We start from the raw sequence: 25266 nt of genomic DNA, 5'->3' as shown, positions 1-25266 counted from the left end.
TTGGCCCATTTATGGCGTAAGAACGGGGCCGAATCAGACCGGAACCAGGGAGTTGTCACGGTCGATCGGACCTGTTGGAGTGGTTGAACCGCCGGCCGTAGCGGGCCTGGGGTCTGTGGATGGTAAGTGCATTTATTACCGAATGAACCGGCGGTCAAGTAGAGCCATACGCTCTGATGGTTCAGTGATCCGGAGATCGTCTCGGGCCGTGTTCATTAAATGCCTGAGTGCATCGGAGACTTAGGGAGTCTCATGCATTAATGGCAGGTCGTGCCGAACGCCTGCGGAGGTCTTATGCCTTGATGGCTTGGAGATAGTGGCAGGTCGCAAGCCGTAGGAGTTGTCAAGTCCCTTGGACTTTAGGCGGAGGTTGAACATTTGGTTAAGGCATCGGCTCGGCAAAGGTGCCGAGCCGAGCTGGTCGCCCAATGGGGCGCCCTGTGGCGGAGCTGCTTTGAGTACTCCTGGTCGGCGCCCTTTAGGCGAGCACCTTCTAGCAGAGCGCCTTGGCGCTGTCTTTGGTCGGCACTTTCTAACCGAGCAGCTTATTTTGGGTGGGGCACCTCTTGGCGCGCACTCTGGTCGGCGCCCTCTAGTCGAGCGCCTTCCTGGTCGGCATCCTTTGGCCGAGCAGCTTTCCGGTCGGCGCTCCTCGGCCGAGCGGCTTTCCGGTCGGCGCTCCTCGGCCGAGCGGCTTTCCGGTCGGTGTACTTCGGCCGAGCGCCTCCGTGGATGTATGACTTGGGGTTTTTCCCCTAACACTTCCTTAATACGACTACTCCATCAACAAGATGTCAATAACTCCCAAGCCTGTCTTCCAATATCCTGTCGCCAAATGCTGGGAAACGGGAAGGAAGTAGCTGGTTGGGGCAGCTTGCCTAGAAGTCGTCGTGTGGACCTTGTACGACTATTTGATAATGTAATCCGGTCCAATTTTTCTGCAATTTGTTGCAGTCGATTAGTTTGTTTCCTTAACTTGTAAAGTAGAAAGATGGGAGTGATGTTGATACAAAAACGTTCTTCTCAGTGTTAGTGCGGCGCGGAGCTTGGGGCCTGGGGCTGCCTTCCGACCATGAGCTTGCTAATGCGGCGCCAATATGTAGTGTTGTGAGGCATGTACAGATATCGAGGAGACCATCGAGCATGTTCTGATGCAGTGCCTTAGGGCTCGAGAGATATGGCGGAGGTCACTGGTCCTACTATCCGACTCGGTAGGTTCGGTATAGGACCTAACTCATGTACTAAGAGATTCCATGCGGAGCCCTAGTTCTGCTGAGGCGGAAATTCCTATAGCGTACCTGTTCTACCACATTTGGTTGGACAGGAACGTTGGTCTGATTGAGGGGAAGTGGTCGCCTCCGAGGATAGTGGTGGTTAGAGCATTACTACATGCGAGGGAGGTCATTGCAGCTGCCTCTGTGTTTTTTTTAGGATGGCTAGGAATATCTCGGGTACTCTTCACGCTGTTTTAGCGCTCCGGTTTGTCCTTATTGCTTGGGTACCTCCACCCCTTGGCTATCTCAAAGAAAACTTCAACGGCAGTAGATCAGTAAACGGTGTGAATGGAGGGGTGGAATTTGTAATCAGGGACCACCAAGGCAGGATGTTTGCTGCAGGAGGGCAGCGCATGCCAAGACTTACAGTAGTCGGAGCAGAGCTGCGGACAGCCTGGGAGGATATATCCTATGTCGGGCATGTACTTGATGTCAAACGGGTGCACCTCGAGGGGGACTCATCTATGGTGATCGACTGAATCCGGAGGGCAAACAGGTATGGTGATGGTCATCCCCTTATCAGGAAGACTCGCAGGATGGCTCAAATGATAGACAATTTTCAGATCGTACACGTGTTCAGGAAGGCGAACAAAACACCAAACTGGATCGCCTCCTTTGTCGCCTGGCACTCCAAGAATTTTTTATGGACGTCTACATCAGACGCTCCTCTTTCTTTATTTTTGTTACTTTCTCGTGATCTGGCAGGTTGTACTCACGTTCGATCTATATGAAATGAGTAGTCGTTTTTACCAAAAGAAAAAAAAAAAAGTTCCTCTGAAATATACATGGAAGTTGATCCGTACCCAGTCAAGATTAAGGACAAGCTCTGAAAGTAGAACGCTTCAAAGAGAAGCTCTGCAGAGAGTCAGAGAATTGCAGATTGAAATGTATAATGATTTCATGGTATTTAATATAGTTGTGGTTTGGGGTATCCCCCCCTTTCACCTGTTCTTAAATCGCAATAAACTCAGTCTAGGCTACAGTTTCTTGAATAGGAATGTGGTCTGTTAGCATATTGTACCAAGCCTTCAGCAAAACATGAGCTCTGCAGAGAGACTTGAATCCTTTCATGAAAACTGAAGCAGGATGAAAATGGTGCTCCATTTGGAAATGCCGGATTATACTTTCAACTCATGCAGAAGTGGGGGCGCTAGAAAGGAAGCGGCCAGAGGCTGGGTGGCCAGATAGCATGCAAAGATCTTTCTGATACCAATTCAACAAAACAATAGACTGCTTCCTCACAAGTTTCGAGCTAGTCATACCTCGTATATTATCATTTGTAAATGTGATCACATGTTTCAATATGTCATTGCAACCAATATCTTAGTAACAAGTGTCTTGTCTGTATTTATGTTGCTTTACTTCCATAAGCCTGTAAACATGCAAAAGATCATTCTGATGTTAAGGTTAGCATCACTATTGGGTTGTGTCTGAGGTAACCATTTCATTCTACCATCTGTACCAAAACAATTGTTTATCACCATTTTCAGTACAATATCAACACTCAAAACTGCAAAGGCTATGGGTTAATAGGCACCTGGAGAAGAGGGAAACAAAAGAACTAAGTCGGGCAGGAAACCATATGATACAGAAACGGGATCTACAGTCCAATAACGCAGCACAGCCTAAATTAACAATATAAATAAATACATATCATATCTACACATATCATAACGTATGATGAGTCACTTCGGCTTGCTTAGACAAGACTACCTTTTCCTTTAAGAGCCTCAGAGCTTCACCAATGCCATCCTTGAAATCATAAAAACATAGTAATCCAAATGAGATATTCCATCCAAACATTTGCAGTTAAAAAAGGCCATCAAGAATGAAAAATGAAGCCAAGTTCTTTCTTATTGTATCTTGGTATCGCAAAATTGGCCTGCATACCTCTGAAGCAATTCTCTCAGCAATCTTCGATGCTTGTGCTTTGATCTCAGGACATAATGCCAGTTTTATGGCCCTGGACAGGGCAGCTGCAGCTTGATCGATGTCTGCAGCAGCATCTCTTTCTGGAACGAGATGATGCTTTCGTAATGGTTCCGGTGCTACTCCTATCCAGCAGAGCCTCTCTGCCCAGTAAAACTGGTCCAATAGGAAGGGGCATACAATCTGCATGCACAAAACAGATCATCAACCATTATGTATGTATGAACCTGCATCACAAGTACGTATTGGTTAGAAGCACTAGAATGTGTTTCATTAACCATGTAGTTTTTCAGGGAATAGAAATAATAATAAAACATACAGTTCACTTTTACATAATACCAACATGCTTTGCCAGATAAAAGCAAACAACTGTAGGAACTGAAGTAAGATTGCTACCTAGCTTGTGTTTCATAATTTTACATGTTAAGATACATGAAAAACAAAAGGATGTAAAACCCTGATGGGCTGGGGTAAAATATGCCAAATACAACATTACCCTCAGCTGTACACAAAGCAGCCAGCCAGTGCAAGGCCTGGCCACAAGAAAACGAAATTAACTTTGGTTACAACAGACTCTTAACAGGGCCACGTGTTTAGGCCCTACCACATTATCATATCAAACCACGTGAGCATGGGACTTCACCACAATAATGCATTCATATACTCTAAATCTTGCATCATAACAAGAATTTCAATAATAGTGCTGCATACACCTAATACCACCAATACTTGGCACCTCAAACGAGTGTAAAACAAATGTTAATACTTCTGAAGCACCTCACTAAACATCAACGGAGAACCTCTAATAGAGGGTAATTGACTGCCGGATAAAGCCCCAGATGATCGCACGGTTGAAATGCATCTTATATCATTGCATGTTAAGATAGATGATCATTTCTATTTCCGTGAGCTTGAAACACCTAGTGAACCAAACTAGCCTTAAACATCACATCAGTTTGGAGGTATAAAATCCACTAAGCAACTTCCAGCAGTGGCAGTCAAAATGTACAGTGCCAACGCTTGACTAAAACATGGCACGGCTGCATGCTGGTACATGTACCACTGTGTGCCAAGCACTGGCATGGCACAACAAAGCATAACATACCAGCACCATGCTGGCACAGCACTGGGATGCAGAACTTAAACCTTATATTTAATCTATCCTACACAATATAGATTATATGAATCTAAAGTTGCATACATGCGAATACAATGACCTGCTTGTATTGCCTGAATCACAGTTGATAGTCAATTTAGATGTAATATACCAGCATCATCAAATTTCCTACACAAAAATTCCCACTAAATATGGAAGAGGAGGGGTGTTGGGGGTGGGGGGGCACAGGGGAATAGTGGGATAACTGATGTATTTAAATATGACCTGAGGGATTCCAGCTCGTAGTGCTGCAGCAGTGGATCCACTGTTGGCAAATGAGGCAGCATTAGAGGGAAACACATTACTCCAGAAAAACTTTTTACAATGAGCAAAGTGTGTTTGACATCCCTCACCTGCCTCCATGATGCACTATAGCTGCACATTTTGGAAAGAGCCAGCTGTATGGGATGGTACTGATCATATCAAGCAACAAAACAGCTATAAATCTATATAGAAATGAGATAGGCCTCAAAGAACATCATCTTACATGGAGACATTAGTAAGTGCTTACCCAGAAAAGCAGTAGAGCTGGTCACTGAAAAGTAGAATGCCACCTTCATTGCAAGTAAATTTCCATGACTTATTTGATTTTGATGAGGCACCACAAATCAACTGGATGGCATCATGTAATGGCTCATAACCAGCCGAGAAAAGGATGAAACTGTGATTTGTGGTCTCCAAAACTACTTTGAGTACCATAAGAAATGCATGAGGATTTTTAATGAAACCCATGCTGCACAAGACAAATTTCATCTTAGTAGCTTTAAGAGAAGAAAAGAAAAACTTCAAGGAAATTACTTCTTATTGCATGCTAAAGATATCGGAAAACAAAAACATAATCATTGAATGCATTGTTTGCAAGTCCAAACCAATGCCGAGCAGGTATTCTTGACAATTTTTTCAATCAAAATTATAGATGGTAGGATCAAAATAGGACAAAATTATACGTGATCATTTTATTCTCTGCCACAACGTGGTAATATTTCATAGCAATAAGATCTTGTTAGGAGATTGCTACTTTGTCAAGGAAGCAGTTTAGGTCGACACCAGTGGCAAGTGTAACAAAGAAAGGTAGGGTGGAGGGGGAAGCATGGATGAGGTCTGATGCCCCAATTTATCAGATCATTCCTCATTTGTGTTGGGAACGAATGCGACAGACAGGTGGTGTGGGATCTCATCCACAATCTTTTTGTTCCAATCGCCAAGTATGGCAATCCAAACCCTTTCCTACGGTTAAGTCCAATTAACCATGGAAGGAGCTCAATGGATAGAGGACATTCTGCATTCCAAAAAATAAATTCCCTGAAACTAAATTCCAATATGCGGCACTACTCATTTCATTTGAGGTTTTTTTTCCCTGTTTTTTATGAAGGGGGGAGGTTAGGTATAATGTGCAAAATAATGCAAAATCAAGGATAGGCAGTTAGAAAGATCCAACAAAGACAGCCTTAAAAGATTTCAAAAATAGCATCAGGCAACAAAGACCAGTAGCCTAGTTCTTAACTGAATGTGTTATTTCAAAAAGGAAAGAAAGATCAAATCCCTTTCATATTTTTCTTTAAATCATATCCTCTAAAACATGTTATTGGATAAATAAACAACGAAATTGGTTAATTATAAAATAACAGTAATCCAATAAAGTAGGATGATTCTGGATCTTAAAATGACTGTTTACCTTTTTCTTTTTTGAACTTCAAAATGTACTAGAATTTTCATCAATTTAGGGCATGTTTGAATAATCCTGTGCAATCCAATATGATTCACAAGAATACAGGCCAAGCCAGGCCCATATTCATAGTATTCAAAGGCATTTTTTCAGAGTTGGCCAGCCCGAATCGCATAAGGAGAAAAAAATGACCTCACTAGGTCTTGTTTTCCATCCTATTGGAATGGACTGGAAGAGGTTCAGTTCACATGCGTTGGGCCAGGCCTCATATTTTATAATAGTAGACAAAATCTACGCACATAGTTTGGAAGATATGTGCTGGGTGGGCCGAACCCGATTCCTGCAGGATTTTCAGCCCCATCCTGCAGGAATATCCAAATAGGCCCATAGAAATTTTTCCTTCCTAGATTCATCCCAAATTTTTGCTCCATACTTAACTAAGCATCTTGGATAAGTCAGTCATGATAGATGTTGGAGGATCTGCTTTCAAAATGTTAAGTTATCTGGCCTATAAAACTAATACAAGTTGAAAAAGATGGAGCATTAGAAAGATGTAAAATCTGATTCTCAATGGAAACAAAGAAGTATGCAAAATCTTAATTGTGAATTTGAATCTCTAATCAACAAAAATTGGCTTTAGTTCTGGTTCTAAGCTTCTTGGATTCTAACCCAGGTTTGCCTCTGAAGTCTGAACACATCTGTTTAGATTCTGATTTTGATCAACATAGGGTCAAACTCCAATCCATTGGCACCTTCACTGATTGCACTAGATCTCATTGCAAAGCACAATCTTAAACAATAAAAGGATTAAAACGAAAAGAATGGTCAAAATATGAAATTCAATGTCAAAATTATTAAAACAATATGAGCATAATATAACAAAATTCCAACCGAATTACCAAATAGTAAGTAATGGTAATGAAATTACCTTCCAATAGAACTAAGCCCTACAAATATTGGTGAACATGGACTTGAGGTCTTTGTGAGAAAATGCTGTAGATCAGCATGATCTGTGCATAGGTTGTCCTTTTGAACCAGACATGTATAAGGATTTGGGGACAATATCTCCCGGCATTTGGTACATGAAAATTGCCACTCCATAGGTAGAAACCAAAAACCACAAGCATGAGCATTTGATGGCCAGTAATCTGCTAACTGACTAGTGTTAATTATTGATTGCCCAAATATCACAAAAATCAATGCAGTGAGATAATAAATGATGACTGCAAAATATCACACAAGAAAAAGGAGGAGGGGGTGCAAAGATACTAGAACCATAACTAACAAACTAAGCACCATTATTTGGGGCCCGTCTTGCGACTTTTTGTTCCCCCAAGGACATAAGTGAAATAGATATTCTCAAGAGAAGAACAACATAAATAGCTGCAATTTTATGCCATGCAAACATTTAATGATCACTTTGCATCCTAGTTATAAGAATTTGACAAACTATACTCCTGGTTGTATGCAAGACCATTCTACAAATGCTGCAAAAAACCATATGTGCAAAAGCAACACCACCTTAAAGAATAACAACATCGACAAATATCATACCAGTAAATTGCTTATAAAAATTTGTAAGCTAGGAAATCAGAAACAACAAAGACCAATTGCAACTACAACTTTCTTGAACACATCCTTTCACAAGGAACACTCTTCGTTACAAGGACACAACTATCAGCAAATTGTTATTTGGGATGCCACCTGGAAGGCATGGTGAAAAAATTTGCCAACGGCCGAGTCTTCGAGAATAGTGCTCAGCCACCGAGATTCAACTTGGAGAAAGCCCTCATCCAGGCAGCTGAAGTCACCTACTCGCCTTCCGTTGTAGGGCTTTCGATAACTCGGAACACTTGGGACCCCACCTCAGCTCCGGCGGCGACCAGGATGATATTCATCACTTGGGAGTCCGCCCCTTCGAGCTTCCTCAAAGTGAACTTCGAAGGCAGTGTGAGCGATGGTGACAGCAAAGGCAGTGCCAGTTTGTGATCAGAGGCTCCGATTCTCGCCTCGTTGCTGCAGGAGGAGTCGGATCTATGACACCTCTATCCTTGGAGCCGAGTTGAGGGCATCTTGGGCAGGGGTCAGCTACGTGAGGCTTTGCTTGCGAGTGGATCTTATCCATTAGGAGGGTGACACGACTAATGTCATTGGATGGATCTGCAGCAGACCGCAGCTGCGGAAAGACACCCCTTGCTGCAGGACATTCGGCAACATGCGAGGGATTGTACTACCTTCCGAACGAGTCATGTTTATGACGGCGCCAAAGAGCTGCTAATTGGGTTACATCTTTTATTGCTGAGCACTCCAGTAAAGTGTTATGGACTAGTGGTGTGACCTTGCCACCCCCCCTTTTGGGATATTTTATTTTCTGACTCCTTTGGATGTACTTATACTAGAGTTGTGTGATTCGTCCGTTCTATCAAAAAAAAAAAAATTGCACATGCCCCGGCCCAGCAAACTTGCACCATTCCAATGCAAGCTTGGAATTGTAGTACACTGCCTTCTTCTCACTTACCACCAAAGTCCATGTTTCCTAATTTCTGCCACACATCAAATTTATTACATCTTAAACCAAACAGACCAAATCAGGAATCAAACTAAAACAAATAAATCAGGTGGAAGGCAAAAACCATTCTCTCCAACACTGCGATTAGAATGTCTGCAAAGTTTGCATAGCAGCCAGCAACCAATTTCATTTTGGTGCAGGGTGAAAGATTGGCAGGGAGGTGTGACAAGAGCTGAGTAGGGTGTCATTCCCTTTTCCTGGAGAAGAGGGTTGGATGGATGGATAAAACAAACTAGTCAAAAAAATGACTAGAGGATGATGATCTTTTAGATACAAGGAGAGTGGAGGCATATAGAGAGATAAGCACTGGACTCCCAATTTCTTTTCCAGACATGTTGCCTGTCTATATCGGAGCAAGAATTTGACAAGACCTTTAGAGAGAAACAAGGGTTAATTGCTGAAACAACATTGGTCACATGAATTGAAATTAACAAGAAAATAACAACGATACGATAAGCATAGAAATTACGAAGATCTCTAAGAATAAGATACCTAAAGAAGATACAACAAGCTCATAAGATAAAGGCACACAGATGTTCCTGAACTCTCATAACCATCAAGAAAAGAGCACCTACTCATAGAAAAATTTTATTATTCTCTTGAATTAGATCGCATCTATTCTATCATATACTGCCAACTCACTCAGTGTTCCTGTTCGTGCGGCATATACACCCATCCACATTTTCCCTCACCACATACGCCTTTCCCTGCCCCATATCTTCACATTTTGCATTTCCCTGCCCCACATCTCCGGTTTTTAAAGGCATGTGCACAGGGTAGCTCAGTTGATTAGAGCATGTGGCTGTTAGCAAGGTCGAAGATTCAATTCACTCCTCTAGCATTTTTTATTTATCCAGATGGATCGTGATCCTTTTTTAAAAAAGAAAAGAAGAAAATACATGGACTGATTGTGTCACACTCTAGTTAACGGTAACTTTGAGATGACCAAGGGTATTTTTGTAATATTGCATATCTTCAAAGATGGTACATTCATGTCAACAGATAAGAAAGAAACAAAGTTTTAACTTTCAACTGATAGTCACATATCTGAAAATCTTTCTTCCAACTAGTCCCAGCTATCTTTTATCATTTACACATGGCTAACCTGTCATTTCTTCTAAGAATCATATCCTTTATAGATACAAGGTTCCACATACCCTATCTTTCAAATTATCCAAGGATCCTGCTCTATTCCATATAGATAATGATTTATAGCTACACCTGATATATTTGGCTCGACATCGACCATAACTTGCACCATGTTTGTGAATGGAACCTCTTATTTTGAGATTTTATTCATGAAATACTGATAGCATTACTAATGCCCTATTCAGGATTTTCTGAAGTTTCACTCATACATGATGATGTTGTATAGAATGCTAAAACCAGCATAGCTCCATCTTGACATTTTGAAGTTCTAAGTTTGAAAGGTGGTTGTTCATATATGATAAGAAATGCTGAAGTCCAACAAACTTCTGACTTCATATTTCTCTTAACATTTAAAGAGAATACTTCAAAATAGGGGGATAGATTATAACAAAAAGAAACAAGCAGTGTCAGACTAATTTGTCCAGTAAACAAGCCACTGAAGAAAATTGCTCTTTAATAAGATCAAGGTTGAAAATTAATCAGGAAAAAAAATCCACGTATAATAAAAGATCAAAGAACTGGCAGATCATTTTAATTAACCATGCTAATATAATCAAGTCCGGTTTAAGCAGCTAAGACAAAAGGTATAAAATGAGCTGCATCAATAACAGAGACCAAATTTGACGACATACAGTTCAGGGAGGAACAAAAAAAAACTACATAGCCAGATTCAACTGTATTAGATTGCACAGGAAAAAAAGTTATGAATAGAAAAGAACACAAGAAAACAATCTCTAAGAAACTGGTTTCAGTATGGCAATGTACCATACCAACCAATTGGTGCCAGCACAGAACTAAGAGTTGTCCCATGTGCCCATATGGGATAATACCAAGGGGCCTACCAGTATTGGTACCTTGACAAAATGGTATAGAATGGCTTGTATGCCCTGGTACTTCAATCCATGCAAGAAAAAATATAAAATAAAAAGGCCAGAGAACCAAAACTTAAATAACAAAATCATCATCCATCAGTAGCAAGAGGAAAACAGAGTATAAACCAGTACGGGGTCAATCAATAGCCAGAATAAATATTTCTTACAGTAACAGAGTTAACCAAAAATAAATAAATTATTAGCCGAATTAACATAGCATGATTTCAATCAAGAGTCAGCTGTTCCTACTTTGTTATAAGGATAAACCAAGAGAAACAAGACTCAACCATCTACACATTGGTCTTGTTAAACTGTATACGGCTATGAAAGTGTCCTATATCTGAAACATCTTGGGAAAAAGAAAGAAAGTTGTCAGCATCCACTTACTTTTGTGCAGTTCCTTGAATTCAACTATTAGTAAATTCTGGTTAATCCTGGCAAAACGATTTCACCGCATGATTGAAACATGCCTATGTCATTACCAAACTGTGACGAATATGTTTGTTTATAAATTATAATTGAATATTATTTTGCAAAAATGCTTCTTGGGTGCTTCTAAAATTTTGTAAAAAAAAATAAAGTTGCGCTTCCCTGCTGCTGCACTAACCTTGATTCAGGCAACTATTGGGTGCTAATATAACCTATTTGAGGAAAAAACTACCTTTTTTTTTCCAAAATATCACTCATGAGCTGTTTTTTTAGGGGTCATTTGGATGTAGAAGATCTTATCGCCTGATAAGATCATTTTTTGGTGGGGAATAGGACTTATATTGTTCTAGAATCGCGATTTTAATGGGCCAATCACATTTTTTAACGGGAAGTTAGTGGGGTGGAAAAACCACCAATCATAAGTAACCCTTACTTTTTAGGGATAATATAAATCTCCTCTCAGGTGGATCATATTATTCCTCCAAAATAAGGATTCAGGGCTTCAACTGGCAGCCAACAGCAAGTTTCTCCAAGGTTTCCTTTCATTGCTTCTCTTCCACCCTTCTAACCTCCTGCAAGCGGGAAACCACCGATCATGGATGCAAAACATCCAAACAGACCCTTAGTCAACATGATATCCGTACCCTTACAGTATCAGAAAGCAAGTGAAGCATTCAAACTTCCTTATGAGAAACAAACCTGATGCCATTGTTGATCAAAAAGTAAAGATGGCCTGACAACAGAAAAATTGTCTCCAAATTCTTTCTTTAGTCTTTCTTAATCTATCTTGCTCAATCAATCTTTTAAGCTTTCAACATAGCCCAATCCTTTTATATTTGTCTCACATGGACCAAAATAAACTCATCATAAATACTCTGCACCCACAGTATTCCACCCAACTGCTGTCACAATCAAATTAGAAGTCATCTCCTAGGATCAATCCTTAAAAAATCAAAATAAAATTTATTGTTCAGGACCCACCAATAAGTTCACTCCAACCTTGTGTAAAACAAGCTCTAGCCCATTTCAGTGCCAACTCAAAATGTCGCCCATAGGCTAAAGACTTGTAAACAACGATATAGCTAGAGATATTGGGAAATAGCAATCATACTATATATTCAGCTAATATATCCAAAGACCTTTCAAGCATCATGTGTCCATGACTACTCCATGTCTTGTTTTCTTACTATCAAATAGTCAAAGATCAATCACCTAAGATTAGTAAGAAAGAGCAATATCTTGCATGAAGTTAAAAAAGGAATACCTGGGCACTCCACAATTTCCTTACTGAACCCATACCTGTTTAGCATAAGATAAATACTTAAAATTTCAGTGACTATGAATGTAAAAGAAGATATTAGTCTGAAGTATTAGATTCGAGAAAAGAACAGCATTACTATGAGCGCCTTTTTAAATATCTGCAGATATTTTCAGCAGTACGTGAGGAATAACTAATTGTCAGAAACAGGATGCCAGGACGTTTTACAAAGTAAGGCGATTCTTTTATCTCCCATGAATAAAACCTACAATTCAGATTCACAAAAAAGGGGGGACAAATATTAAGTTTCGCAAGATTGATACCCCCTAGCCAAAGTCTAGACTGAAGCAGCAGATTAAAATGATGCACCAGTTAATTGTTCCTAGACATTATATCCTCCCTCTAGTCTTTCTAATCACTTAAGACTACTGAATATTGAGGAATATTGATCCCTTAAGTTTATTGTAGGGAAATAAAGAGCAGGCTTGTCACTTGGGTTCTAAACATAACCTGATTCTGGTTTGAAACTCTGACCCAACTCGATAAACCAACATACCCATGTTTAGGTCGACCCAAGGAATGCCGTACCGGTCCGTACCGGCCGGTACGGGCCGGTACGTACCGGTCCGGTCCCTAACCGGTACCGGACACAGATGAAAACCGGTATTTCCGGTTTTCTTCTGTGAACCGGCCGGTACGGAGACCGTACCGGCCTCGTACCGGTGCGAACCGGCCGGTTCGCACCGGTACGGTGTTTTTTTTTTGGGGGAGGGGGGGAACCACAGCGCCTCGCTGTGGTTTTTTTTTTTTTTTTTGATGGGAAAGAAAGTGGTCCGGACCGGTACCGTACCGGTCCGGCCGGCCACCGGTACGCCGATCCGGACCGGTACGGCGGACCTTGGGTCGACCTGAATTAGATATTTTCCACAATAAGCATCATATAATACGTGTGTATATCTCCCATAGTCCTACTCTCCTGATACCCTTCTCTCCCAATCCCAATTTTCTCTTCTCCACCTCTAAATATGTGCATATCTGTGACAGTCCTGCTCTTGATACCCTTCTCTCCCAATCAAAACCTTCTCTTGTCCACCTCTAGTCACTCCACATCTGTCATTGACTTCCATTTGATCTCATATACTGCTAAGAGCCTCCAACATAGTACCTCCCATGCTCTCTCTCTAATCTCTCCTCTACATCCCTTGACCACCCCCCTACTGTCGACGCACCACACTGGCCACACCATGCCAAATCCTAATCCTCATCCAACCCATATATTTCTTTCCTCCCACTGCCCACACCACCCCCTCCTTGACTCCCCCACCACCGCTGTTTCTCCCCATCTGAACACAGGACCCAACAGATCTGGTCCCTATACCCGACTTTCGCAGCCATGCCCAAACGGACCCTAAACCTACCTATTTATCCAGTTAGGTTTGCAGAATGGTTTAGCCAAACTTTAAGGTTACCAGGTCAAATCCAGATTGCAATTTAAAATGATTGGTAGGTTCACAAGTCAAACCCTACCCAACTTGAACCTGCCCTATTACAAGCCCAACATATAGAATAGATGATATAATGGATGACGTATATGCATATTCCAAATTGAACCCTCCTTTTCGATGGTTCTTACATATGAACCCTATGAACAAAAATGATACAAGCATTTTTTTGTTCCTTTCCCTAAACTTCAATAGACTATTTTGTAGAAGGAAATGTATTGGAGCTATCATATCCCATGTAATTTCCCCAGTCTTTATCTCTCTTGAAATTCATCACTAACAAAACAACTAATTTCAAGAAATAACGGCTCAGTCCATTAGACAAGGAGGCTAAGTAGTAAGAAAAAACACCATTATTGCATGTTGATCTCCATATAAACTAGTAATTTTTGGATCTTGTCCTTGTCATTTACTTTATTCATCATTCATAAGAGTAATTTCCTGACAAATTTGCCATCTAAAAACTATGTTTCCATTAATGATGCAGGAATCAGCTTTCTTTCTTTAATTTGGACAATAATCTTCACTTTGTCTAGAATTATTTTCTTTACATTACTGGGGTAGAAAGAATCATTATGGCAATCATGCCCAACTCACATGAGAAGCAAAGTAGGTACATAACAATACAATATAGTAGTGTAGAAAATTATTTTGACTGATGGGTCCATAAGAAAATAAAAAGCATTTGACTCTGCAAGGAAACTATAGCACCCAATAATGATCCTATTCTTAAATAATAATATTTCCTTGGACTGTTGCCTTGCCTCTAAAGGTAACAACTCTTCCATCGAGCCATTGCAAATTGGAACTTAAAAAAATAAAATAAAATCAATGCATCACCCAATTGTTTCACTATTTCCCCTTCTATCTTCTTTCATCTAGGTTTAAACACTTTCTCCTTTTCCCTTCTAACTGGAAATTTAAAATGAAAAGGATTGGAACTCATTGAAAAACAATACAATGCCCTGGAAGTTAACTCGTAATTTCGACATCTCTCAGCTCTCATAAACCTGAAATTCACCTTCAACAGAACATAGCCCCCTCCGTAATGACAATAAGAATATTAACACTACTAGGTACCTAAGAAAATTCCCAACAAAACACTTCCTTGAGCAAAAAAAGCTAATGACACTAAATAATGAACAGGAAATACACATAGAATGAATAATGCGGCAGGAAAAAGACAATACATTTACTCCCTTCCCAACAAATGAATTAAGCATGACGAATTTCGCAAACAATCTGGACAATTACTGAGTTACCAAATTCAACATTAACCTCTGAAATGGTGGGAATAATAGTGATCATAATGAACCCCTTTTCGATGATAACATTAAATAATTGTTAAAACTTAGGTTATAATATCTTAATTAAAGGAAATTAACATCCCAAATCAGTTGATTAATTTCTGAGCATAACAAGGCAAATTACCGAATATATCTTCTTTAATCAGAGATTCAGAATGTAGTCTTCAGAATATATCTTCTTTAATCAGAATGTAGTCTTCAGAGGATGTCTCCTTAAAGTTGAAAAGTATGTGAATCTTACAGCAATAATGGTGATGGTATCCGAGCATGCCACATAGGGAGATTTGTTACTGGATCCTGCAATTGTAACAAAAGCAATCATTACAAGAGCAACTTAAAACTTTTTCGAAACCCACCAGACATGCATCCCTTTAAACAATGAAAAAATTATGTATAAGAACAAATATTCAGCAGAAAAACATGTCACCACATAGTTATACCCACTGTGAAAAGAATAGGACTAAGATTCAAACAATCACTTCTCCACGACCCCCAATCTTCTGTGAAGAGTGGCCACATCCAGTGCATGACATCCTTCCAGCAAACCTATCAACATGTGAAGCTGAGAATTCACTTTCATGCAAACAACTGGCACTTTCAATAATTTAATACAACAAATTGATTGAGTCTTAAAAAGATATTCCAAGCATGAGGTTTGCATGGTTGACTGAATATAGAGAAGCAACACAATAGAAGAAATAGAACAAATTTTAGCTGATTCATCTAAGAGTTATTTAATAGTTTTGTGGAAGATAATTGTATTTACTATATTAAAGCACAACAGCACACCAGGGTTTAGGCCTATAGGCAACCATAACAACTGAGTTCCAAGTTGAAACAAGGTTGTTATAGGGTAGAGAAGACTTTTCATATGTTGACCAATGTTCGCTACAGTCCATTTTATGGTTGGGTTCATGCCATTAATGAGTAACTTTCTATGTTAAAGTGCACCAGATTTTTCAAGCATAAGTTCATTCATCTCCTGAAGAGAATATCTTCTCTATTAAACAATGCAAACTCTATGGGGTGCTTCTCCACCTCGCGAGTTCAACGTGACTGTGAACCCCAGCCCCTGGATGATTCCGTGATTGTTTTTGGCTTTTTGCATTCTTCTTTACCTTTTAAATGTGCCATTTTTGGAGGAGTCCACCACACATCGCAGTTTGATACAGTAGAATCTTCATAAATGACGATCAAACCCAAAAAACAAAAGATATAATATATGTAGATAAGAGTATAGTGAAAATCATTTTGAGCTTTACACAAGCCTATAAGATAGTTGGAGCTTAAAAGGATGAAAGCATATGATCACAATCAAATCAACTTGGCTCGAGGATTGAAATATGGGTACTGAGGGTGGTGTCGATTTTTTCAAGGAATAGTAAGGCATTGACCCTTAACATGACTCTTGGACAGGTGGTGCATACCGGTAGCTTACCGATACGCAAATTTGAGGTGCAATTTTGTTTTTTATTATTATTTTTCAAACTTTTGGGATTTTGATATGTAATATGGATATTTAAGTCAATCTTGTTTTGTTTTTCGTGACTTGCACTATGGATATGGATTAAATTGATGTTCACCTGATTATCTGCTATATCGATCTCATTAGAATTTATTGTCTCATAGCACAATCAACTATTGCAGTGAATTGGCACTAACACAAGGAATAAATCTTGTTCCATAGCCTCTATGTCAAAACTTATAATTATTTAAATAAATGGATGCAAAATCTAAAATATCTGCAGGCAAGAATTTCAAGATCTTTATTTCCATCCCATGAGGGAGCAGGGGTGAATAATTTTTGGTCAAAAGTCCTATAGATTTTCCATTAGAATTGGCATTATTTTCATCAGATTTCCATATTTATATGGTTGAATATTTTGGCATATTTCCTTTCATTATTGAGTCAGATAATTTTGGTATTAAATAATTTTGGCATTTTTGTTGATTGATTTGTCTTCCACAGTTCCCTCTAGGTTAGCCAACATGAATCTTCACCCTTCTATAAAAAAAATTGCAATTGCAATCAGGACGAGCCTGGTATCGACTCGTATTGGTCTGAACATTTGGGATGACCGCTTTGTCACATTCTTGTGATTTAAAAAACAAAATGTTGCCTTGGTACCAGTCAATGCTGATTGGGACAATGAATAAGTCCCAGTTTTGCCTATTTTCATGACCCAACACCCATCCTAGTGTCATCTTCGCACTAGAATGTTTCAATAACAAGGGTACCATCTCATTTCGAGAATATTTAAATTCTTGAGTTTGGCTGATATTGTATACCATTGGGAGAAGCAACAATAACAGAGAACTTCACAAAAGCATCACCCAACCATCAGGAATGGTTGGGACTTGGGAGTGTATGCACAACGCTTCCATGCTAGACTTTAGTTAAGTAGTGATCAGATGGAAACTCGGTGATCTAAATAAAACTGCCAAAAAATAAATATTTATTAACTAATGCTACCGATCGTTTAGTTAACCCTATTTTAGCAACAATCAAAAAAATCTCATTTAGAATGGTTTAATAGCACTTGTGGCATGGTGATATAGTCTAATAACTGGGATGGGATCACTTACAAAGGATTGGATTGCCCATGATAATAATAGTCAAATCTTTGACCACAGTCTCGAGCTATGATTTAGCCTATGATATCATATAGAGAAATTGCTAGGGCAAATTTCATTAGGCATAAAACCCATATCCACACATGTTACAGTAGTTCACATCCAAGCAACAAAACAAAGTACTAGGTTACAGTATACAGGCTTTGATATAAATCAATAGAAACGATAACAAAAACAAGGACTGAACTTATACTTCTGTAACATCCAAGTAAGGGAATACAAAACTATAAATAATTACATCTAATTGAAAAAAACAGACATGACATACCGTGTTTGCAGAAGCTTCATGAAAATACTTGTATAGAAGAGGACGTTTTTGCTTGAATTGGCATTCAAATGATGAAGGTGCGCTATAGATGAAATGAAAGATGTTAAAACAAAAGGGCAAACGTAAATGCAATACATAACAATCCTTTCAGAATAAAAAAAAAGTTAGACAGTTCTCTCAAACATGCCAACCTTTTGGAACCAACAAAAATGGCAAAAACCTTTAATACTCACTTAAGAGGGCCTATTAGAGCACGATGCAAAACGTATAAAATGGAGGACTCAACTTAAGAATATGATAGCAAAACTAAGACATTTTTGCATAGAACCCATATAAATTACACTATAAGAATAGTTGGCACCAAACTTGTCCATTATAAGCTTGGACATAAATGCAATATATGGACATGATACAACATGGACACAATGATATGGCATGTATTGAAAAAAAAGGATATGAAATGCCGTGGGGACTCAGAATTAAACATTTCTATACATAACTTTCTTTTCGTATATTACAAATTATAACTTTGCTCAATTTAGTAAGAGTTCTGAAACTTCAGTTATAGTTGTAATTTGTGATCAATGTTGATCAAACAAGAATTCCTGATTTATTTATTCAGAAAGAGGCTAATGTTGACACAACATCAAAACAAGTATAAAATATAAAGAACTAAAGATGAATGAAACTACAGGTAAAATTCATACATAAATCATAACTGGAAGTATCTAGGACATACCTGGGAAGTATCTGAAATTCTGAATTATATCTAATTATCTATGTCATATCTTTTACCAATTGAAACTAAAACCAATGCTTATAGGAAGTATGCAACATGTATCAGTCATATCCAATAGGTACCCAGTATTGTCACTGATAAGGATGTATGCGTGCTTTATATGTTCATGAGTCAATTCAATATTATAGTTATAATCCACAAAACTGACATATTTCAAATCCCCTTCTAAAAGAAGCGGAGTCTGTTTGATGGACCTACTACTAGAAATCAAGCTGCGAGAGTAAGCCAGGGACAATTCTGTAAAGGTTTTGGACAAAGTTAACATGATCAAAACATATGTATGATAACTAGGATTCAAATAAACAAGATACAAGGTCAAAAGAGACTAAAATCAAAATATAAGTGAAAAATCAAAAGAGGCCTTAAGAGCATCTGCAAGATATGTCGAAGCCCATATAAGAATGCACCTTTAATTAAAGATGAAATAGGGAAAACCAAACCAGACCACATTAAAGTATGGGTGAAGACAGTAGGCAGCACCGACAATGGTCTAGAAGTACACTAAGAAGACTACAAGAAGATAATAGGTGGTTTGTTGCGACCATAGTATGCTGAACCGGCCGATATGGTCTAGAAGTACACTTAGAAGACTACAAGAAGATAATAGGTGGTTTGTTGTGACCATAGTATGCTGAACCGGCCCGTACTGGCCGGTTTAGCCCTTAGCGAACCGGTCCGGTGGCCTACCGGTACGGTTTCGCCGTGGAAACCGGTACGCGCTGGAGCCAAAGAAGAAAAGGAGAAATAGCAAGCGAGCAGGGGCGGGAGGGAGAAGCAACCGCCACGGACGCCTGCGGAGGGCCACGAGGGGGCAGCGGAGGCCGCAGAAAAAAAAATGGGGATTTTTAAGTAAAGTCGGCTTTAATTTTGGGATTTTTAAGTGAAGTCAACAAACTCTCTGCCGACTTCACTTAAAAATCTCCAAACAGCGAACGCGACCTCGGCCTTCGCCCCCCCCCCCCCCCGGGCCTCTCCTCCCTCCCCCGCTCGCTGTTTCTCTTCTCCAACTCCGGCTCCGGCTGGGCTCTCCCGGTACGGGCCCGGTACCGAGACAGCACCGAACGAGCTGAACCGGTCCGGTCGCCGACCAGTATAGCTTTCAATACCCATTCAGCATACCCTGATTGTGACACAATTCTTATGATAATCTAGAGATGATTGGTTAAAAAACATTATGTGCACTGTTCACCAGTTGAAATGATAAATAGTAGAGTTCAGCCAAAATGATATCAATTCAATAATTAGAGAACATGCATGTAGAACCAATGATATGATGAGACGAAACTTATAATCCATCCAAGAAGCAAACTTTTTTTGCAATACGACAACAAATAAGCCAGCACCTTCTAATGAGTAGCAAGCAAAATGCAACAAAGGTTCGGGCTGATTAAGGAAGTTTATGAGAACATTCGTCTCTAGCTATATAGCATAAAACAAATTTATTTAAGTTCATGCAATGCAAAGAAGCCAAACTAAGGATAGCATGTACAAAACGCAGCTCTAAAGACTGCAAGAATGGATGATAATTTGTACATGCTATAGTGCATGGCGAAAATCCATCCCAAGCTAAAACGATTCAAGCCGGGCCTCACGCCCAGGATGACTTTAATCAGCTCTGCAATCCTCAGGCCAATCAAAAGCATTGACCCAGCCCCAGTAGTTAAAAGTTAACCTTGAAGGATCTTAATCTTGATTTCTGCACCTAAAGTAACAAATCTAGCCCAAAATGAATTTTTAATACAATATCAAATCTTTCTTTTCCCAACACCAGCAATTCCCACACCTTCCCAGTGCACTCCACATTAAAGCAGAATCTTTTTCTATTCATAGAACCATACAAGAAATATGGCATGATAAAGGGCTTTCTTCTCACATCAATGTCACGCCAGCCACTTTGCCAGACACTAGTTCTCATTATGTAAGCAAAACAGATTCCTAAAGCATTTCTTCCTATATTAACAGAATTATAGAGTTGAAAGGAGAAACGTAAAAAACCTAAAACATGCCTGAATAATCATAGAAGACACTACCACACAGTGGAAAGATTGCGGCAGAATATACAAGTGTACCATAAAGCATGCAGCATTTGTTTACCATGAAGCATATACTAAGCATTGCCAGTAACAAGCAGAAGACTTTATACCTGTAAGGAACAACATAAGGAGCAGCAATAACACATTGAACTTGAAAAAGCTCCGCAAGATTCCATCCTTCCTGGAACAAACATCAAGTAGTATGAAATCATTAACAAGCTGCATGGTCATCAGTAAACAGAAGCAATATAGACATCTCAACTCAGACCAGCATGTCAAGCCAATATATAATAAAAGAGAATAAAAAAGGCAAAAGGTGCATGTTTTAATCTTTTAACCAATACCAAAGCAAAGAAATTGATCACTATAAAATCACCCTCCGTGCTCGGACAATCTCCAAAAACTCTTTCAATTGCAGATAAGCATTCTTTCCTGTGTTCTTTTTGAATAATCTTTTTGTGTAGAGAAAAGGACACTTGGTCAGAATCTGACAAAAGAAAAGCACCATCAAACCACCCTGGTAGAGTGCTATCAACAAGTTTCTTACTGCAACTGCCAGTAATAAAATTGACTGTATCCAATTATAAATGGTATCAAAAGATGATAATCAGGTTCTTCCTGGAGATCTAACCTGAGATATTCCCATCCTGATGAGCAGCAAGCACAGGGGGAGTGGAAACTGGAACATACGTAATATTTTTTGCTTCCAAATGCATACCTAAAGTCTGTAATTTAACATAAATTCAAACACAGGAGATGGACATTCAACAAGATCACAATTGGGGCTGTGAGAGTACAATCGTCAAGCACAAACCTGATGAGCCAAATGAGTGATAAACAGCACGTGGTACCATTGTTGGTCGCAAGCAAAAGCTGTAGCAATGGCCTAAGAGAAAATAACAAATTGCTGTATAAAATGTGATCAAATGTTTGAAAATAGGTCATCCAGACAGAATTTTGTTGCCAAATACAAGTAATGGGGAATGAACATTTAGAATGTCCTGCAAAACTACTACAACGACTGTGGATTAGAAGCCTATGCATTCCACTTTCAGACTATAAACATGCAATAAGCCAACACAGATTTTACATTCGTATGAATGGAAAAGAAACCTGAAATAGGCTGGTCATCATCTAACAAACTATAATAGAAATGGAATCGCTCAACAGATTAGGGGTATCAGTCCATCAATTATATAGAGCAACCAGTATAACACCTTAGAAAAATTGGAACAATAAAAACTAGAAAGCCAGAAATGATGTTTTTATTCCAGGTCATTCATATATAGAGGTAAAATTCACTGGAGCACAAAAATATAATGCATAGGAATTCCAAAGGCAAGTCAGAATAAAATGTAAAGGTCTAAATCCACAAACATCAATCCTTGATTCCAGCATCTAAGCTAGCCTTCCTGATAGTGGTAGAGCAAAATGATTTAGAAGATGAGACAACGTTTTACATACTGATAGGATGGTGGGATATCCCACTATCTTGAGTGTCCAAACGAGCCAGAAAATGTACCAAGGCCCATCTCCCCTTCCATAGAAAATGTTAGATGACCCCATCCCACGATATTTAAAACCTTGAGATGAGGCCTATGTCAAATTATCAGAGCATGTTACATGACCATTTTGAGGAGTACCTATGTCTACTTTTTTGAGCGAATGATAGCTTATCTATTTGTATTTCTTCTCTCCTTTTAAAAATTAAAATATGTTAGTGCACTAAACTCCAGTGCAGCTATAAACTATTTTCAGTTACTATAATTGGATGGAACTTTGCAAACATTGCTTCTGAAAGTAGAATTAACAAAATAAGTCAGCGTGTTCCAATTTCAGTAATTTAAGGTGTGGTACAAAGTATAAACCTCCTTCCAGTCCGATGTCAAGATTTGTTCAAACAATGCAAAGATTGCTCTTATAAGTGGATGCATTGTTGCGTATCATATTCATTTGTCTATACCGGTTTTTATTGTCAAATAAGATAGTACATTAGTACTATTTAGTATATTAAATTTTTCTCATATAACTTGTATTTTTCTGATTACTAGGTCTCGACGATTTATAGAGATGTATAAACTTTTGTGGGAAAAAAAAATAAGCTTCAATACTTACAAATTGAAAAAAAAAATCATTAAACAATGAGGATTTCTTTTCAGTAGCTAAAATTAGGATCATTAGTTGCTTGTACACAACAGAGATGAACAATGTACTTAATTGTACGTTTCAAGTACGAGTACTGCAGATGGCAAAAATGAAGCATCTTATGTCAGCCTGTGAATTAAAGCTTAATGTTGGGTTATGCATGACGTCATTCTGATGAAATAGTTCATTGGTTTTTCTTTTTTTTTTTTTGGGGGGGGGGGGGGGGGGGGGGGTTAGAATAAATAGGTGTGTTTCCGTAATACTTAATAATTCATAGGCACACTAGGTAAACTAAAAATAATAATTTGTGGCAGCCACCAGCAAAGAGAGAAAGAAGCCAATTAGTGGAAGTGTCCTTTGTCTTCAGGACGCACAGACTTGCCCATTGAAATGGATTTCAATGACAGTTTTGTTGGTTATTTGTATTTACATGCAGAACAGCTAGTACATGCTGGAAGCTCATTTTGAAATTGTTTCAAGGCATAATGCCATTGTTTTAAATACCTGTTCTGAAAACAAGTTTTGACAACTCATACAAAGTCACAAATACTAAGCCTTTTTTTCATTCAATATAACGTTCAATGTATCGATGCAAAAATCTTGGCAAATAAAGAGTTACGCAACAGCACATGGCACATGATGGACGAAATCAATAAAGCACAGAGTTTTGTATTTTTTCCTTAGACAAGAGTGAGAGCCCTCCTCCATTTTTTTAATAATCATGATTATACCACAGAAGTCCATCCTCCAGTATCTGTTTGTCAGATGATCTTCACTGATTCTATCATGCCTTTTAAAAATATGAAACTGCAGGTTATTGAACCATACTAGAAATGCAATGAATGCACAAAGAGTTCTTGCCTGCATCCAAAAGTCCTATCCAAAACCAAAACAACAATAATTGTAACCCTTTTCACCACGCAATGCTTGAAAATTGAGATAATCTAATAATCTATTTCCAATAGCGCAGCCAATAAACTAGGTTTGACACTCTAGCAGAAAGAAAAAGAAAAAGAAAACCATATTTTTGTCAACAGAACTGCACTTCAAACTAGAAGATCATTGCCACCACTAATAAATCCTAGGTTAACCAAGATTGAGAAACAGAAAGCCCTCAGAAGAATCTGAGAAGTCTATCTGAACCCCTAAAAGAAAGGAGAAGAAAAAGGAAAATCAATATTTTCAACAAACTGGAGTTTGAAGTATAAGACCACTAACACCACCTGCGCTCCCCATGATCTTATCAAGATTCTAAAACAAAGAACCTGAATACTCTGCCAGAAACCCTGACAGAAAACGCTGATCTTTTCAACCCTGATATTTTCAACCAACTAGTTTTAAAACTATAGCAATAAGTTATTAACATAGACACCACACAACAATCCAAGAACTCTGTCCTGTCATTAAAAAAATGAAAAATAAAAAGCACCTAATATTTTCAAACAAACTGGAATTGAAACAGTAAAGATCATCCAAGAGAGAGAGAAACTAATCTTTCCAGCAAATTAGAATTCAAACTAGAAGACATTAGCACCACTTGCAAACCCATGGCCCAGTCAAGCTTCTGAAACAGAGACTGCTCCCAAGAATCCGAGAACTCTGCCCGGATCCCAATCCTTTCAACAAACTAGAATTGAAACAATAAAGACCACTCAAGAGATAGATAGAGAGATAGAACTTAATGCTTTCAACAAATTAGAATTCAAACCAGAAGGCATTAACGCCACTTGTAATCCCATGATTCCATCACGAATTCCACCCGGAACCTTAACGGAAAGAAAAGGGACAAAGAAAGACCCTAATCTGCCCAATAAACTAGAACTCAAACTACCCAGAGTCCCTGTTCAAGAACCTAGTAGATATTGCAATTTCTAGGGTTCTTGATCGATTTCTAGGGTTCTTGATCGATTTATAGCTTCTTCCTCGACTTCTTGATCCGGTGATATCGTAACAAAGAAGAATGGAGGAGAGAGATTAAAGATGTTCAAAAGAATCGAGAGAGATAGAGAGAGGCATAGAGAGAATACAGCAATGGGCCAGACGTCTCCTTTGGTGCCGAAGGCCATGAAGACAGCTCGAGGCCTTCGACTCTCCTCCATCTCGCACTTGGCTCCTCTCCCTTTTGCCTTCGCCCAGAGCTCTTGGCGGTGGGTCTTGGGGCTTCCGGGAGGGGGAGGCTATATATAGACGATGAGCAAAGGCTCGGATTTCCTGCGGACGTCCATCGATGGCCACGCCTAGCTTACCCAATTAGCCGCGCATCCTGGGGAGGCATC

The 25266-nt window shown here is 39.1% G+C and overlaps 1 protein-coding gene across 10 annotated transcripts; it reads right to left on the bottom strand.

The window, feature by feature from the left end:
* Window positions 1–1040: 1040 nt before the first annotated feature.
* LOC103702275 (UDP-Glycosyltransferase superfamily protein) lies at window positions 1041–25266 on the bottom strand. Of its 10 annotated transcripts, none has more exons than XR_015971444.2 (16): window positions 25018–25264; window positions 21660–21731; window positions 21477–21570; window positions 21190–21332; window positions 20956–21026; window positions 18014–18095; window positions 15556–15657; window positions 15353–15408; window positions 12309–12343; window positions 6954–7173; window positions 4871–5092; window positions 4713–4772; window positions 4566–4624; window positions 3165–3386; window positions 2988–3026; window positions 1041–2646 (listed from the first exon to the last, which is right to left on the bottom strand). XR_015971444.2 is itself a non-coding variant. In XM_088707498.2 (16 exons), the coding sequence occupies exons 1-16, from the start codon at window positions 25087–25089 to the stop codon at window positions 2623–2625; spliced, it is 1554 nt and encodes a 517-aa protein (XP_088563624.2). In that variant the 5' UTR covers window positions 25090–25263; the 3' UTR covers window positions 1046–2622. The 10 variants fall into 10 exon arrangements, 6 of the variants coding, with proteins under 6 accessions (XP_088563624.2, XP_026658475.3, XP_038983924.3 ...); XM_088707498.2 differs by having other exon boundaries at window positions 1046–2646; window positions 4585–4624; window positions 25018–25263; XR_015971446.2 differs by lacking the exon at window positions 1041–2646 and adding an exon at window positions 2699–2811 and having other exon boundaries at window positions 3165–3430; window positions 4585–4624; window positions 4713–4757; window positions 25018–25266.

This window comes from Phoenix dactylifera, chromosome 11, assembly GCF_051530095.1.
Source record: "Phoenix dactylifera cultivar Ajwa chromosome 11, Ajwa_hap1_PhDact_Kaust_v1.1, whole genome shotgun sequence".
In the NCBI taxonomy this organism is placed as follows: Eukaryota; Viridiplantae; Streptophyta; class Magnoliopsida; order Arecales; family Arecaceae; genus Phoenix; species Phoenix dactylifera.
This window is presented reverse-complemented; position numbering and strand designations above follow the sequence as displayed.